Here is an 18,781-nt window from a genome sequence, read left to right on the forward strand (position 1 = left end):
CTAGCTAGAATGCCCATACTGAAAAGTAATTAAACGGATAGTTTTACTAAAATATGCCCATATTTCACTAAATTATTTGCTCTGAAATTCCTGTTGGTAAGCCGTTGTAAGTGGGAAGACGGCTTTGCAATATGTTTGTGATGCTGTGAGCCGCTATTCTCATCTCTGTTTGTTCTGTGATTCAAAATTGTGTTGTACTTTGTTGTTGCCATCCAAATCCCATGCAGATTGGCATAGCGTCGACTACCATGTTGGGTATTTGCATTAGTTTTACATTTAACAATGTCTAGTATTGTTTGCGTAGCCTATCTGACGGGGCGGGGGGGGGGGCAATGGACGTGCATGCCCCGGGGCCCCCTGGTGAGTTAATCCGGTCATGCGGTGGCCCTGTGATGGACTGGTAGCCCGTCCAGGGTGTGTCCCCTCCTGCCGTCCGATGACTGCTGGGATAGGCTTCAGCATCCCGTGACCTGACGGGGATAAGCGGCTTGGGTAATGGCCGGATGGTCATAACGGCACGTTGATGTCATAACTTGAGCACTGTCATGGCTGACCTGGGGCGATGTCCGTCCACTTCGGTGTGTCCACTGCTACAACAGTGATGTAGAGTATCAAGCTGGCGTCACAAATGTCACATCATCTTCTCAGCAGAGGGGTTTGAACCTGTGTGCAGCCAGTCCTGCTGATGCAGCACAGAGGCAGCTGCCCCCAGCCCCACCAGCCGCTTCCAGATACTGATTCTTAAGCGAGCGAGCATGTTTGCATTTTCCCTGCGAGTCATTTTTACTTTCCATTTAGCAAAGAGGACGGGAGGTGTTGTAACACGGTGCAGAGGTAATTTTTGTGTCCCTCTTTTGCTGTTGTGTATTGGTTGTTACTGGTGTAGTACAACTGAATGAGTCGTGCTTAACGCCATTTTTGTTGTGCTTTAGTCTTATCGGCAGTTTTGTGAAAGTGAATAAATCAACACTTCCTGGTGGTTGTCTTTTATAACTGATCCCTCATTGCCTCACACGAGCTGCAGTAACCGTGCCCACCACTAGGAAGTCACGTGACACGACATTTAGAAGGAAGGGGTTTCAGGGTGGTTAACCTTGATGCTTCGTCTTACCTGCCGGGGCAAAATCAGCCCGTTTAAAATGATATAGAGGCCGCTCTGGCAGCCGAGCGGAATAATCCGCCATTCTTGCAACCCGCTCGTCACGTGGCTGGGAGGTTCGTGTCCCAGACTCGCCGTAACCGGTCACGGCCAGAGCGTCCACGGGGTAAGGCATCCATTAGGCCACCCTTACCCGAGGGATAGTGGGTGTAGATCGGTGTAGTGTTCGGGGACTCGTCGTTCTCCAGCGACCCCTCTGGCCCACCCGGGCGCCTGCAGCCAAGCAACTGAAAGCATTCTCCCTACGCCTCCTTCGCGGCCTGAAGGTGACGCAATCCATGCGAGGAGGCTTCAGCGTGTAAAATAGTGAGAGCAGCCAACACGTGTTTGAAGGAAGCTGGTGTTACGACTATCTCCTTCCTGTGGAAACGTGAGCCAGGGGAGTTATTCCACAAGAGTTACGGCCATATGCCATTGATCGGGTGGGATAAGGGGGAAAACTAGAAATTAATTTATAAAAAATAATAAAATGATATAGAGGGCACTTGTGTAAATATCACAACACTTGCTATGTGCTAGGAAGATCGTGGTTGTCAAAGGTGCAAGCGTGTGTATCTGTGTTTAGTGTCTACGTGTGTGTGTTGTTCCCTCTTCTGGCTGAACCAACTTTGACCCCGGCCGGTTTAACTCAGTCCAGCCCAGCGTTTTATCTGCCTTCCCATCAACCCCGGATGCACGCAAACACAAATATCTCCACCATCTTCCACACGGAGCTATTGGTCGAGAGGGCAACCCTCCATCCTTCTCTTTTCTCTCTCTCTTATTTAGTCCCTCACCCGCTCTTCTTTTCTTATTTAGTCCCTCACCCTCCCTTCTTCTCTTATTTAGTCCCTCACTCTCTCTCTCTTTAGTCCCTCACCCTCTGTTCTTCTCTTATTTAGTCCCTCACCCTCTGTTCTTTTCTTATTTAGTCCCTCACCCTCTCTTCTTCTCTTTAGTCCCTCACCCTCTCTTCTTTTCTTATTTAGTCCCTCACCCTCTCTGCTTCTCTTATTTAGTCCCTCACCCTCTGTTCTTCTTCTCTTATTTAGTCCCTCACCCTCTGTTCTTTTCTTATTTAGTCCCTCACCCTCTGTTCTTCTTCTCTTATTTAGTCCCTCACCCTCTGTTCTTCTCTTATTTAGTCCCTCACCCTCTCTTCTTTTCTTATTTAGTCCCTCACCCTCTCTTCTTTTCTTATTTAGTCCCTCACCCTCTCTTCTTTTCTTATTTAGTCCCTCACCCTCTTCTTTTCTTTTTTAGTCCCTCACCCTCTGTTCTTCTTCTCTTATTTAGTCCCTCACCCTCTGTTCTTCTTCTCTTATTTAGTCTCTCACCCTCTCGTCTTGTCTTTCTGGTTATTGCACTCCCCATCATCTGCTTCTCTAACCTTGTTTTGGGTCAGAGTAATGTAAACTCTAAGCGTGGACGGGGAGCGAGACAGAGTGCCGACTAGAAAGCAGAAGAAGAAGGGATGATAGAATGAGGAGGAGGAAGATAGAGTTCCCACCCTCCTCTCCCCCTGGCTCGGTCGTCCCACTCCCCTTCTCTCGGCCGGCCATATTTGGTCATGTTGCTGTGTTACTGCAGCCATGACAGGGAGGAAGAATGGGGTGTTGTGGGTGGACTGATTGTTTTTTCTCTCTCTCTCTTTTTGCTCTTTTCATCCCTTCAGGATAGAGAAGTACAATCTGACTGCTGGAGGTTAGGTCCAAGGAAAGCCAGGGGTTGGGAGGGAGGAGTTGCTGGTGGGCAGGGGTTCAACTTAGCCGTGAGGGATCTAATATTAGGTCTTCTGTGCTGGCTAGCTACAAGAATGTGGAAGAGCTGAGAGGTCTTGCGGGGAGCTGTGCACCATTCCAGCCTTCTTTTCTGTAGCGCAGACGATGAGACGGTATGAAACGCTGCGTGTCCTCTGGCCGGGGCTGCTGCGCTGTTGTGTGCAGCTCAGCGGTGGCGTTTGTGAGGAGCTGGCAGTAATGCAGAAGAGGAACTCGGCGTGCTATGCTTTGCTGTGTCCAAATGCAAATCAGTGTAACAGCTTTGGCGAGCGCCTGCTCTATCTATGGAAATGAGCAGCACAATCGCAGTCTGGCTGAGTCACCTTGTACCCGCCGACACGCTGAGGAAGCTGGGCCCGCCACGGCTATCTCGCTGTCGCTGTCTCTCCTCACGTCAGATCACAGAGCTGGGCCTCTACCTGGACCGCCCCTTATCCTACTGCAACCGCAGGAAGTGACCACACATATAACCACACACGCCTACTGGTGGAAAACGGGTACACACTTGTGCACGTACAGACATAAATGAATCGGTGACTCGGCCGTACTAAATTGGCCCTAGATAGATGTGTGTGTGTTTGTGTGTGTGTGGTTGTGCTGAAAGAAGTGAGTAAGGTGAGTAAAAGAGGTTAAAGGCTTTTTTTGTGGACCCTCCCTCCCTCCCCTTATCTCCCCAGTTGTACTTGTCCAGTTACTCCACTCTTCCAACCTGTCCCGGCCTCTGCCGATCCGGGGGGGGGGGCTGCAGACTACCACATGCCTCCCCCGGTACATGTGGAGTCACCAGCCGCTTCTTTTCACCTGACAGCGAGGAGTTTCACCAGGGGGACGTAGCGCGTGGGAGGATCACGCTATAGGTTGTTTGCATATGACTACAGATGGAGGGCAGGAAGTGATTTTCTACACAGGAAGCACTACCACAAACTTTCCAAATGTCCATGTTTGGCGTCCTTAACTGAGAAACCACAAGGAGTTTTTATTGGGTAACAAGAGTTGTCGTTCACGAGGGGGGAAAATGCAAGAAATTGACCGAAAACACTGGAAAAAATGGCCTGCGAGCCGTCGTCTGCGGTTGGGAGGAGCGGTCCGATAACACGCGTGTGTGCAGTGACCACTTCCTCAAAAACATCCCTCTTCATGACATAAGCTCATGTCCAACACAGCTTACTTCCTGTTTACACCTTTCTCTCATTATGATATCGTCTAAACCAGCACAGTTCGGGCTAAACTAGCTCCATCTCGTCCATCCTGCTTTTCACTTCCTGCCCCCCATCTGAATCTCGTGCGTCATCAGAATCACGTGACTGCAAACAAGCTATCCCCCCCCCCCACCCGAATAGGTGCCCTGACCAACCAGAGGAGGCGCTAGTGCAGCGACCAGGACACATACCCACATCTGGCTTCCCACCTGCAGGGACAGCCAATTATGTCTGGAGGGACACCCGACCAACCCGGAGGTAACACAGGGATTCGAACTGGCGATGCCTGTGTTGGAAGACAAGAGATCGCCGCACCACCCGGATGCCAATGGCTTATTTTTTTTAAAGTCTTCAAGTGCCGACTATCACATGGCATACCAAGGCAGGCTAAATGGCGTCATTTATGAAGCGTGGTGTCCGCTGGCTGGTTGAGAGGAAGTCTTCTCTCCAGGACTCTTGTTTAAAGAGCTCGTATCTACTCTAGATCCGAGATGTCTAGATCCGGGACGACATAGCAACCCAGACTTGTGTTGTTTTGAGTCTAGTTTCCAAGCCATGTGCCCTGTCTCCCACATCTTAACCCTGACCTCTCCAGGCCGGACCTAGAGCGGGCTCATAAATTCTGCCCAAACTTTTACTACATTATTATCTATCCAAGACTCAGCCCACCCAGCACCTCTCATTAATGAACAAACATCTTCTCTCCGTGTCTTTCTTTCTGTCTTTCTTTCCTCTTGTCATGCCCTGTCTTTCTTGCTGTTTTTTGCCTTCCTTCCTTCCTTCCTTCAGACTGCCTGTTCAGGTTGTGTCCAATGAACCGCTACTCGGCCCAGAAGCAGTTCTGGAAGGCAGCAAAGCCTGGAGGGAACACCGACACCGTCCTCCTGAACAAGCTTCATGTGAGTGACAACTGCACCCGTCACCCGGAATCACCAGCCAGCACCAATACCCAGCCCTCATTACCACACACAGACTGTCCTCATCACCACACACACAGCCTGTCCTCGGCACCACACACCCTGTCCTCGGCACCAACACCCAGCCTGTCCTCAGCACCAACACACACCCTGTCCTCAGCACCACACCCAGCCTGTCCTCGGCACCAACACCCAGCCTGTCCTCAGCACCAACACCCAGCCTGCCCTCAGCACCACACAGCCTGTCCTCAGCACCACACAGCCTGTCCTCAGCACCAACACCCAGCCCTCAGCACCACACACCCTGTTCTCAGCACCACACAGCCTGTCCTCCGCACCAACACCCAGCCTGTCCTCAGCACCACACACCCAGCCTGTCCTCAGCACCACACACCCAGCCTGTCCTCAGCACCACACAGACTGTCCTCATCACCACACAGCCTGCCCTCAGCACCACAAGCAGCCTGTCCTCAACACCAAACACAGCCTGTCCTCAGCACCACACACACAGCCTGTCCTCATCACCACACATGCCTGTCCTCAGCACCACAAGCAGCCTGTCCTCAACACCACACATAGCCTGTCCTCAACACCACACACACAGCCTGTCATCAGCATCACACACAGCCTGTCCTCAGCACCACACATGCCTGTCCTCATTACACACAGCCTGTCCTCAGCACCACACACAGCCTGTCATCAGCACCACACACAGCCTGTCCTCAACACCACACACAGCCTGTCCTCAGCGTCACACCTAGCCTGTCCTCATTATCACACACAGCCTGTCCTCAGCATCATACACAGCCTGTCCTCAGCACCACACACAGACTGTCCTCATCACCACACAGCCTGCCCTCAGCACCAAACAAAGCCTGTCCTCAGCACCACACACACAGCCTTTCCTCAGCACTACAAACACAGCCTGTCCTCATCACCACACATGCCTGTCCTCAGCACCACAAGCAGCCTGTCCTCAACCACACATAGCCTGTCCTCAACACCACACACACAGCCTGTCATCAGCCTCACACACAGCCTGTCCTCAGCACCACACATGCCTGTCCTCATTACACACAGCCTGTCCTCAGCACCACACACGGCCTGTCCTCAGCACCACACACAGTCTGTCCTCAACACCACACACAGCCTGTCCTCAGCGTCACACCTAGCCTGTCCTCAGCATCACACACAGCCTGTCCTCAGCATCATACACAGCCTGTCCTCAGCACCACACACAGACTGTCCTCATCACCACACAGCCTGCCCTCAGCACCACAAGCAGCCTGTCCTCAACACCAAACACAGCCTGTCCTCAGCACCACACACACAGCCTTTCCTCAGCACTACAAACACAGCCTGTCCTCATCACCACACATGCCTGTCCTCAGCACCACAAGCAGCCTGTCCTCAACACCACACATAGCCTGTCCTCAACACCACACACACAGCCTGTCATCAGCATCACACACAGCCTGTCCTCAGCACCACACATGCCTGTCCTCATTACACACAGCCTGTCCTCAGCACAACACACAGCCTGTCCTCAGCACCACACACAGTCTGTCCTCAACACCACACACAGCCTGTCCTCAGCGTCACACCTAGCCTGTCCTCAGCATCACACACAGCCTGTCCGCAGCATCACACACAGCCTGTCCGCAGCATCACACACAGCCTGTCCGCAGCATCACACACAGCCTGTCCGCAGCATCACACAGCCTGTCCTCAGCACCACACACACAGCCTGTCCTCAGCACTCACCAGGCAGCAGAACCAGACTGCCTGACAACTAATAAAAAACTCCTAGCCTTTTGTCTAAGTTTGAATGGTAATTGTTATTGACATAGAATGCAAAGCTACATACCTACAGTATGTACAGAATCTGTGAAGTGCTGTCCCAGCAGATGGATTTTTTAGGGTTTGGTGATTAAAGGCCTTCACTTCTTTGTTTTCTTCACCCTAAACTTAATTTTTAGCAATTTCCGTAAGGATTATGTATTTGACAAAATCTGAAGTCCATTTATAGAAATTTCTGATGACTTTTACTCTTCTCTTGTTGCAATACAGTACCATATAAAGCGATTTAGCAGCTCACCACACAGTCATAAAATTGAAGATAACAATCTTTTCTAAATCTTGATGAAGCTGTGAGCCAGAGATTAAGGTTAAAGCTCCTCTGCTGATGTGTTAAGTATGGCCACCATTTTTTGTTATTCTTGCCATGCTTTGTCTGAAAGGCAGAACTGCAATCTGTCCAGTCAGAATCAGAAATTCTTTTACTGCCATGTGCAATACATGAACTAGGAATTTAGCTTGGCCTTGTTGGTACAGATAATAAAATAAAAATAAAGTAAAATAAGTATGTGGGGAAAAAATACAAAAGCACTCACTGAAAAGTCAAGTCAGTTTTATTTGTATAGCCCAATATCACAAATTTGCCTCAGGGGGCTTTAAATCAACACAACATCCTGTCCTTAGACCCTCACATCCGATAATAATACATTTTATTTGTGGGCACCTTTCAGAGCTCTCAAGGATGCCTTACAGCAGTGTTTCTCAACCGGGGGTCCGCGGACCCCTAGTGGTCCGTGGTGTAATTGCAAGGGGTCCGTGAAAATAAAATATCTTTAAAAAAAATCTCCTATGACATTTATAGAAATAGGATTATTTTACTCAAATGTGACAGACCTTTATCTACCTAAACTATAAAGGGTAACAGGACTTTTTTCTCTAATTACATCTGTTTCACAAGTGTAATTTATTGTATTTTAATAAGAGATCTCGCTCCCGTTTGCATTGTTAAAAGCTACCACATAAAAATTCTGTTGTTACATATATCTGAAAGTTACTGAATACATATTCTGTTTTGTTACATATATCTGAAAGTTACTGCATAAGAATTCTGTTTTGTTAATTATATGTAAGTTACAACTGAAAGCTCTTATTTTTGCCCCAAAGAGTGAATAAATGCTATAATGCAATTTAAAATGCAGTTTCTACTGTTTCTATCAAATTGCAACCCCCCTCCCCCAAGATCAGGTGGAGGGGTCCTCAGGGTAGATCAAAAATACGCAGGGGGTCCAGGACCCCAAAAAGGTTGAGAACCACTGCCTTACAGGACACGGTAAAAAACAAGCAGCACTGTGTCAGACAGCATCAAATCAAAACAAAGCAGGGTAGAGAATAAAAAGTTAATACAATAGATAAGTTTAAAATCATCACCTGCACAAAACTCAGTGGAGCGTGGATAAGGAACAATTCCCTAAAAAAAAAAAAATTAACAGGGAGAAAAAATAGGAAGAAACCTCAGGGAGCAACAGAGGAGGAGCTCTCTCCCAAGATGGACACCGTGCAACGATGTTGCGTTTACACACTTCACACAATAGAACACTGAAAGAGGATAACAGAATTATTATGGAATTATAAAATGTATGAAGAATATGATGAGAATGCGAAGCGGTGTCCAGGTGGGGACCACCGTCGCCATGGAGACCTGGGAGGAGAACAGACTGCACGTGCACACAAGGGAGACTCAGCTCACACCATTCACACACAGAAGAAGAGAAAGAAGACATCATTCAGAGGGAGAGAAAAGACATGAGAGAAGTTAACAGTTTGCAATAGTAAATAATCTATACGCTATAATCTCGTCGGCAGAACAGAGCTTGATAAATTTCACTGAGACAGGAACTACCTGCTATGCAGTACTGGTTGTGACGCACTCAACACAAGAATGACCGGGATTTCACTCCAACCTAAAACGACCATGGGCGGTCAAAATGACCGCCTGTTTTTAAACTCTATATTCTCTCAAGATAAATACCCAGTTGAGATATTAATGCATTACATATGTGCGTATGTCTGTTAGGAAACTAACTGACACCAAAATTAACATTTTAACAACTATAATGCTATTCTTAAACAATTTCAACTTCAGAGACACGGTCCTACTTGAATAACAAAATTTAAAAAGTGAAAATATTACCTGAAAAACAGAGCGGAAAACACGTACTGCTAATCTAACAAACGTAACAAGGCCCATAACACGTAAATGTAAAAAGGAAAAAGGAAAAAAAACTGAAAATAACCGTTTAAACAGTCCCAAACAACGACCGGAACATAAAAATTACTAAAACGACCATGACGGCCCATAGTGTTTAAACTCTATATTGTGTCAAGATAAATACCCAGCTGAGATATTAATGCATTGCATATGTTAATATGTCTCTTATGAAACTAACTGACACCAAAGTTGACATTTTAACGACTTTAATACTATTTTTAAACAATTTAAAATGGCCGCTGTCCAACGCCTGTAGATACTGCAAGGCGTCGGTGGTAGACCTGGCGCATCTGTAACCAGACATGCTGGACACACCGCCTGAAAAACAACACGGCAAACACGTCCTGCTACTCTAACACACCTACCAAGGCCTACAAAACAACACAGAAAACACGTCCTGCTACTCTAACACACCTAACAAGGCCTACAAAACAACACGGAAAACACGTCCTGCTACTCTAACAAGCCCTACAAAACAACACGGAAAACACGTCCTGCTACTCTAACACACCTAACAAGGCCTACAAAACAACACGGAAAACACGTAGTGCTATTCTAACACACCTAACAAGGCCTACAAAACAACACGGAAAACACTTCCTGCTACTCTAACACACCTAACAAGGCCTACAAAACAACACGGAAAACACGTAGTGCTATTCTAACACACCTAACAAGGCCTACAAAACAACACGGAAAACACGTCCTGCTACTCTAACACACCTAACAAGGCCTACAAAACAACACGGAAAACACGTAGTGCTATTCTAACACACCTAACAAGGCCTACAAAACAACACAGAAAACACGTCCTGCTACTCTAACACACCTAACAAGGCCTACAAAACAACACGGAAAACACGTCCTGCTACTCTAACACACCTAACAAGGCCTACAAAACAACACGGAAAACACGTAGTGCTACTCTTAACACACCTAACAAGGCCTACAAAACAACACGGAAAACACGTAGTGCTACTCTAACACACCTAACAAGGCCTACAAAACAACACGGAAAACACGTCGTGCTACTCTAACACACCTAACAAGGCCTACAAAACAACACGGAAAACACGTCGTGCTACTCTAACACACCTAACAAGGCCTACAAAACAACACGGAAAACACGTAGTGCTACTCTAACACACCTAACAAGGCCTGAAAAACAACACGGAAAACACTTCCTGCTACTCTAACACACCTAACAAGGCCTACAAAACAACACGGAAAACACTTAGTGCTACTCTAACACACCTAACAAGGCCTGAAAAACAACATGGAAAACACGTCCTGCTACTCTAACACACCTAACAAGGCCTACAAAACAACACGGAATACTGAACGTTGCAAAGGAAGTGACGTAACCAACACACGTGGCATGACGCGCACGATGACGCGTAAATTATGCGCGGTCATCTTCACCGCTCGTGGTCGATGTAGGTAGATCTTATCGTACCTTTATTGTGCAGTTGATTTTAAAACTCGTTCTAATGCAAATATGTGCAGTTTTGGGAGCATTTGGGGAGCGGCAGGTCTGTGTCTTTTATTTTTCCACAAAGTCATTAAACTTGGAAAATCCAGAACGGTCAAAATGACCGCCATGGTCATTCTAGTAGTTTTTACGTCGTTGTTTGGGACTGTTTCAACGGTTATTTTCAGTTCTTTTTTTGTTACAAGTCACGTTTCACAGGCCTTGTTACGTTTGTTAGATTAGCAATATGTGTTTTCCGTTTTGTTTTTCAGGTAATTTCACTTTTTCAATTTTGCTGTTCAAGTTCGACCATGGCTCTGAAATTTAAATTGTTTAAAAATAGTATTATAGTAGTTAAAATGTTAATTTTTGTGTCAGTTAATTTCCTGACAGACATACTAACATGTGCAATGCATTATTATCTCAATTGGGTAGTTGTCGTGACAGAATGTAGAGTTTAAAAATCTAAAACGACCATGGGCCGTCAAAATGACCGCCCATGGTCGTTTTAGGTGGGAGTGAAATCTCGTTTGGATTTAAAGGACACAACAGACTGTGAATATCTGATGGCAGCAGGCAGGTTATTCCACACGACCCGGGCCCGATAGGAAAAGACCCTGCCATCAGCTGACTTCTTTTTAACTTTGGGTGCACACAAGAGCCCTGTATTTTTAAGGAGATCAGACAGGTAAGATGGGGCAAGCCCATTTAGGATTTTATAGAAGCACCTTGTATTCTGATCTAACATGGATAGGAAGCCAATGAAGGGAGGCAAGAATTGGTGTGATACGGTCAAATTTCCTAGATTTAGTTAGGATTCCAGCAGCAGCATTCTGAACCATCTGAAGACTTTTAGTACCAGCATGTGGCAGACCTGAAAACACAACATTACAGTAATCAAGTCTGGATGAAACAAATGCATGTATTAGAGTCCCTGCATCAGCCATGGACAGGAAAGACCGAAATTTAGCTATGTTACGTAAGTGAATAAAAGGCAGTGTTGGTGATTTCTTTAATGTGCTCATAAGAGGAAAGGCTGGGACCAAACATAACAAGATCTTTGGCTGCCACAAAAAAGGCAAACCTAAGTGTCAGTGGAGACAGTGTGTGTGTGTGTGTGGGGGGGGGGGGCTGCTGATTAGTCCGACTGCAAAGGGGAAGAAACTGTTCTTGCGGTGTGAGGTTTTGGTCCTGATGAACCTCAGCCTCTTGCCAGAGGGCAGAGTCTGAAAAATGTGGTGCCCAGGGTGGGAGGGGTCGGCAGCAATCTTTCCTGCCCACCTCAAGGTCCTGGAGGGATGGGAGGCAGCAGCCAATCAGGTTCTCCACTGAGCGAATGATTCACTGCAGCCTGCCCTGGTCATCAGTCGTGTTTATCCCCACCCCTGCGTTTTCAACATTTGTACACGCATCGTACTGGGGCAGTGATTTTCCTGCTTTCTGATGATTTCCCTGTTTTCTCTTCTTGCCCTTCAGCATGCAGCTGACTTGGAGAAGAAGCAAAATGACTCTGAAAACAAAAAGCTCCTTGGAACAGTTATCCAGTATGGAAATGTTATTCAGGTTTGTCGTCATGATGAGTGAGTGTGTTATGCTGAATATTCAACATTGTTGTTGACATTCTTTCACCCTCATGTTTGACTAGGTGGTTGAGTAAGTGAATGTATTCCACTAAATTTACAATGTTTCACATATTTTCTTTTTAATGGACCCAACTGAGATATTTTCAGAATCAGAAGCACTTTGTTGTTTCATTTCATGCACTTGCGCACATGAAACGGCACATGGTGTCCAGTGCCAGTGTTAGATAAGTGTAATATGTGAAAGTGATTCACTTCTGTTGCTCTGCGTACATTGAGAAGCAGCCAGATTGCATCATGAACTGATCAAACATTTAATTAGCAAAGTCACAAAAGAAAATGGCCACCATACCAGCTTCCACGTGTTGCTAAGAATGCCAACATGTGCTAATAAATCTTTACTTTGTTGGTCATTCTTATTCTAAAAGTCCTCAGAAAGACTTGTCTCTCTAGCCTCAAATTGATGCATTTCTTTTTTTCTTTTCGTTTTTGGATTTTCTCCCATTTTTCTCCCCAATTGTATCCGCCCAATTACCCCACTCTTCCGAGCCGTCCCGGTCTCTGCTCCACCCCCTCTGCTGATCCGGGGAGGGCTTCAGACTACCAAATGCCTCCTTCGATACATGTGGGGTCGCCAGCCAATTCTTTTCACCTGACAGTGAGGAGTTTCACCAGGGAGACGTAGCGTTGTGGGAGGATCACGCTATTCCCCCCAGTTCCCCCTCGAACAGGCGCCCTGACTGACCAGAGGAGGCACTAGTGCAGCGACCAGGACACATACCCACATCCGGCTTCCCACCCGCAGACACGGCCAACTGTGTCTGTAATGATGGCTGACCAAGCCGGAAGTAACACGGGGATTCGAACCAGTGATCCCCGTGTTGGAATAGACCGCCACGCACCCAGACACCCCTAAATTGACGCATTTCTGGTCCATCATGTTGCCTGCTGTCGTCTGTCAGGTTTACTTTGCTGTGTTGTAATGACGTCTGCAGTCTGAGCAGCTCTAAAGCGGTCTTCTTGCTTGTTTTGCTCAGCTTCTCCACCTGAAGAGCAATAAATACCTGACGGTGAACAAGCGTCTCCCGGCACTGCTGGAGAAGAATGCCATGAGGGTGATGCTGGACACTGCTGGAAACGAGGGCTCCTGGTTCTACATCCAGCCCTTCTACAAGCTCCGCTCCATCGGTGACAGCGTGAGTTATTACTACATACACGTCTGCATACAAGTTATTACTACATACAAATTATTACTACATACACTTCTACATACAACTTATTACTGCATACACGTCTGCATACAAGTTATTACTACATACAAGTTATTACTACATGCACATCTGCATAAAAGTTATTACTACATAACACGTCTGCATACAAGTTATTACTACATACAAGTTATTACTGCATACACGTCTGCATACAAGTTATTACAACATACAAGTTATTGCTACTGACACGTCTGCATACAAGTTATTACTACATGTCTGCATACAAGTTATTACTACTTACACATCTTTGTACAAGTTATTACTACATACAAGTTATTACTACATACATGTCTGCATACAAGTTATTACTACTTACACATCTTTGTACAAGTTATTACTACATACAAGTTATTACTACTTACACGTCTGCCTGCAAGTTATTACTGCATACAAGTTATTACTACATACACGTCTGCCTGCAAGTTATTACTACATACATCTGCATACAAGTTATTACTACATACAAGTTACTACATACACGTCTGCATACAAGTTATTACTACATACACATCGGCGTACAAGTTAATACGACATACACTCACTGGCCACTTTATTAGGTATACCTTGCTAGCACTGGGTTGGACCCCCTTTTGCCTTCAGAACTGCCTTAATCCTTCGTGGCATAGATTCAACAAGGTACTGGAAACATTCCTCAGAGAGTTTGGTCCATATTGACATGATAGCATCACGCAGTTGCTGCAGATTTGTCGGCTGCACATCCATGATGCGAATCTCCCGGTCCACCACATCCCAAAGGTGCTCTATTGGATTGAGATCTGGTGACTGTGGAGGCCATTTGAGTACAGTGAACTCATTGTCATGTTCAAGAAACCAGTCTGAGATGATTCGAGCTTTATGACATGGCGCGTTATCCTGCTGGAAGTAGCCATCAGAAGATGGGAACACTGTGGTCATAAAGGGATGGACATGGTCAGCAACAATACTCAGGTAGGCTGTGGCGTTGACACGATGCTCAATTGGTACTAAGGGGCCCAAAGTGTGCCAAGAAAATATCCCCCACACCATTACACCACCACCAGCAGCCTGAACCGTTGATACAAGGCAGGATGGATCCATGCTTTCATGTTGTTGACGCCAAATTCTGACCCTACCATCCGAATGTCGCAGCAGAAATCGAGACTCATCAGACCAGGCAACGTTTTTCCAATCTTCTATTGTCCAATTTTGGTGAGCCTGTGCGAATTGTAGCCTCAGTTTCCTGTTCTTAGCTGACAGGAGTGGCACCCGGTGTGGTCTTCTGCTGCTGTAGCCCATCTGCCTCAAGGTTCGACGTGTTGTGCGTTCAGAGATGCTCTTCTACATACCTCGGTTGTAATGAGTGGTTATTTGAGTTACTGTTGCCTTTCTATCAGCTCGAACCAGTCTGGCCATTCTCCTCTGACCTCTGGCATCAACAAGGCATTTTCGCCCACAGAACTGCCGCTCACTGGATATTTTCTCTTTTTCGGACCATTCTCTGTAAACCCTAGAGATGGTTGTGCGTGAAAATCCCAGTAGATCAGCAGTTTCTGAAATACTCAGACCAGCCCGTCTGGCACCAACAACCATGCCACGTTCAAAGTCACTTAAATCACCTTTCTTCCCCATTCTGATGCTCGGTTTGAACTGCAGCAGATCGTCTTGACCATGTCTACATGCCTAAATGCATTGAGGTGCTGCCATGTGATTGGCTAATTAGAAATTTGCGTTAACGAGCAGTTGGACAGGTGTGCCTAATAAAGTGGCCGGTGAGTGTACATCTGCGTACAAGTTAATACGACATACATCTGCATACAAGTTATTACTGCATACACGTGTGCAGGGCCGGTGCGGTGTGGTCACACCACATGTCAACATGCCACAACAGGAAATGCAAACATTGGAAACATGTCTTAAATGAAGCTGTCAGTGCTGTGTAAACTTTACTGTGTCGTCCTGTGGCTCCTCTATTTCAATATCATAAATACACATCACAGCTGTATAAAAACGTCATACCTCACTAGTATTGCTTATGGATGGGTCGAAGCATACCCACATTGCTGTAAACATTTGACGTCTCAGTCCATCACAGTGGTTAAAAAGCAAGGTCAGTTACCATGAACATGTTGGGTTTACAGTTTGACTGCCAAAGGTCATAGATGGGCGATGATTACAGATATGTCAGAAGTAATACATTTATTTTTAAACAAACTGGTATTAAGATAAATTATAATAAATTATCACGGTGGACATATCAGTTCTGGGTAACATTTATAAATGAAAGGACAAAGTCCGCTTGTGACTAAGTAATAGATCATCAACAGAAGCAGATTGGTATTAGTAGGTAACAGCAGGACTCCCTAAAACTGAATCACTGAACTAGGCTCAGGCCTTCCTTCCCATCCTGAACCCTGAACCTGAGGTCCGAGTCCAGTCACACTCATCCCTAGAGGGGCATTTGATCAACACCAAACTGGTGATTACCTGTGAAGCTGTTGCTGCAGCAAAACCCTCCCCTGTGAGAGGACGTAGCGAACAGAAGCCCAACAACAAAGTGAGCTTGGGGAAGGAAAAGACCGGGCTCCTCTCCAAGCAGGAGGAGTTCTGCGGCACAGGGCCTCAGCACCAGGAGGCCTCACAGATCCCACAATTGGAGGCCCTGTCCTGCTGTAGTGCAAAGTGCAGTGCAAAGTACCTTTCTTTAAAATACACTTTTCGTTTACTGTGTTTGTGTACTCTGAGTTCAGACGAATTCTCTTATAAACGGTGTAAAAGTATTCATACACTCACTTTTCTATTTGTAAGTTGGGTGTGTGTGTTCTCCCCTTATGATTGTTGTGTTGGCATGAATGCTGTACATGTGGATGTGACTGTAGGTGGTGATTGGGGACAAAGTAGTTCTGAACCCTGTGAATGCCGGTCAGCCTCTCCATGCCAGCACACACCAGCTCGTGGATAATCCAGGCTGCAATGAGGTCTGGCTGATCCGCCGCAGCTCATGTTTGCCTCCTGCATGTGTCTGTGGCAGCGTATGCCCCATTGAGTCTATTTATAATGTTTATTATGTGTAAGTTGCGTGGCTCGGTCATTAGCTTCCTGTTGTGCGACACTACGGCTTTGTCATCCGTTTTTGCCCAAGTTTTCATTCTGCAGGTGTCACCACCACTGCACATAGGCAGTCATTCTTAATTAATTAACTTAATTAATGATTAAAAAATAATATCATGAAGAGCCACACATTTCCAGAACAGAATATGCATTGTTGGGAATCATAACCTTAACCATAGTAACGTTAGTATGAAGCGCCCCCTGAGTACTGCTGGTGTTGTATAACTGCGGCCATGTGGGTCTCTTATGGTCTCTGTTTCAGGTGAATTCTGTCAACTGCAACACCAGCTGGAAGATTGTGTTGTTCATGAAGTGGAGCGACAACCAGGAAGTCGTACTGAAAGGGGTTTGTTTCACGGGGACTGCCGGAGAGTCGGGTCTCAGTTTCACAGCTCGCATGTTCACTACCCCTACTCCAGGATTACTCCCAACTTCCTCTCCGTTAATAATGCATATATCTGATTTGAATCCTGTGTAAGGGATGAAATCAGACTTCAGCTTTCACATGCCAATGTATTCTGTCTGTTCCCAGGGTGACGTGGTGCGCTTATTTCACGCAGAGCAAGAGAAATTTCTCACCTGCGACGACCACAGAAAAAAACAGTACGTCTTCCTTCGTACCACCGGACGACAGTCGGCCACTTCCGCAACCAGCAGCAAAGCTCTGTGGGAGGTGGAGGTAAGGAAAGACTGTTTGGAGATACTGCTGAATGTAGCATGGACCTTAAGATGTAACCTTAAGTGCAAACTGTTGTATTAGTCACGTTTGTATCATTTGGTAATGAGCAAGTGAAGTATTGATATCACCATTGTATCCTCCTTGTCCTCAGGTGGTCCAGCATGACCCATGCCGAGGTGGGGCAGGCTACTGGAACAGCCTGTTCCGGTTCAAACACCTGGCCACTGGACACTACCTGGCAGCAGAGGTGGGCTTGTCTCAGACTTGCTGATGAATGAAACAGCTCGTCCGCCCCCCCCCCCCCCCCAAAAAAAACTTCCCGGTTTTTTTTTGGTGGACATCTCAGTTTATGGCGGCACGGTGGTGCAGTAGTTAGCGTAGTCGCCTCACAGCAAGAAGGTGCTGGGTTCGAGCCCCGTGGTAGTCCAAACTTGGGGGTCATCTCGGGTTGTCCTCTGTGTGGAGTTTGCATGTTCTCCCTGTGTCTCCGTGGGTTTCCTCCGGGTGCTCCAGTTTCCTCCCACAGTCCAAAGACGTGTAGGTCAGGTGAATCGGCCTTACTAATTGTCCCTAGGTGGGAATGTGTGTGTGTGTGTGTGTGTGTGTGTGTGTGTGTGTGTGTGTGTCGGCCCTGTGATGGACTGGCAGCGTGTCCAGGGTGTCTCCCCGTCTGCCACCCAGTGACTGCTTGGATAGGCTCCAGCATCCCCGTGACGCTGAGTAGGACAAGCGTTTTGGATTATGGATGGATGGGTCTCAGTTTATAACTCTGACGTGGGACTTTTGAGTCAAGGAAGTAAATCATTCTGTCTCTTTGCAGGTGAATCCGGACTATGAAGAGGAGTGCTTGGAGTCACGCTCTTCAGTAAGTGAGCCACTGAATGTAGTATGCATGGTGTGAGTGGTCTCCATGGAGGGGTCTGTCACACAGACTGAGAAGTAGCATTTCCTTCAGTCTAGCAGTAGGTAGCAGAATTGAGTTTTGCAGTAAGCGACTCTCGTGAGGCTCAGTGAGTACCCGTTCCTGACCAGCAGATGGCAGACTTTTACTTGGAAAGCGTTTCTTTCTCATGGTCCTTTGCAGCTGTGCGGTTCAGCATAGGGGCAGCTGTGAACAAAAGACCCATTGACTTGTGGGAGAACTGCTCTGAGCGTGCTCACATGTGTTTAGGAACTGCCACCAAAAATAGTATTCATGTGAACAGAACCGTGACAGTGGACTCAAGCAGCAAACACAACAAAATACAATGTGCTCTCATCAGTTCTTGAATAGTGTTCTTAGTGGTGTTAAATAGCAATCACCTAATTTTCATACTGGAGCTTTATTGGGAAATGCCATTTTGCTGTACATCAGAAATACTCGTTGCTATAAGTAGGTCATAGGTGTTTCCTGGCCTAACCGTGGTTTATTGAATCAGCGCAAAAAACATGATGCCGGTATATATTCAATTAAAGAGAAATTAGATAAGAGAGTTGTACTCTTTCATAAAAAGGTCTCTGATCTATAAATTATTTGTTTCCTGTTCAATGTTACCATGACCATTGTGACTTGAACTCATGGCATCTGCTGAAGACACATGGCAACTGTGAAA

At 46.5% G+C, this 18,781-nt stretch overlaps 1 protein-coding gene across 1 annotated transcript in view; it reads left to right on the top strand.

Annotated features, from left to right (window-relative positions):
• The window catches only part of LOC130107877 (inositol 1,4,5-trisphosphate receptor type 1), a 204,821-nt gene that overhangs the window by 47,857 nt on the left and 138,183 nt on the right, over positions 1-18,781 (top strand). Inside the window, exons 4-11 of the mRNA XM_056274659.1 lie at positions 4,908-5,017; positions 12,049-12,135; positions 13,190-13,348; positions 16,279-16,377; positions 16,773-16,856; positions 17,043-17,189; positions 17,341-17,436; positions 18,010-18,054. Of these exons, the coding sequence (XP_056130634.1) occupies positions 4,908-5,017; positions 12,049-12,135; positions 13,190-13,348; positions 16,279-16,377; positions 16,773-16,856; positions 17,043-17,189; positions 17,341-17,436; positions 18,010-18,054 (827 nt within the window). The remainder of the gene's footprint in view (positions 1-4,907; positions 5,018-12,048; positions 12,136-13,189; positions 13,349-16,278; positions 16,378-16,772; positions 16,857-17,042; positions 17,190-17,340; positions 17,437-18,009; positions 18,055-18,781) is intronic.

The sequence above is a fragment of the Lampris incognitus genome, chromosome 2 (genome assembly GCF_029633865.1).
Source record: "Lampris incognitus isolate fLamInc1 chromosome 2, fLamInc1.hap2, whole genome shotgun sequence".
Classification (NCBI taxonomy): Eukaryota; Metazoa; Chordata; class Actinopteri; order Lampriformes; family Lampridae; genus Lampris; species Lampris incognitus.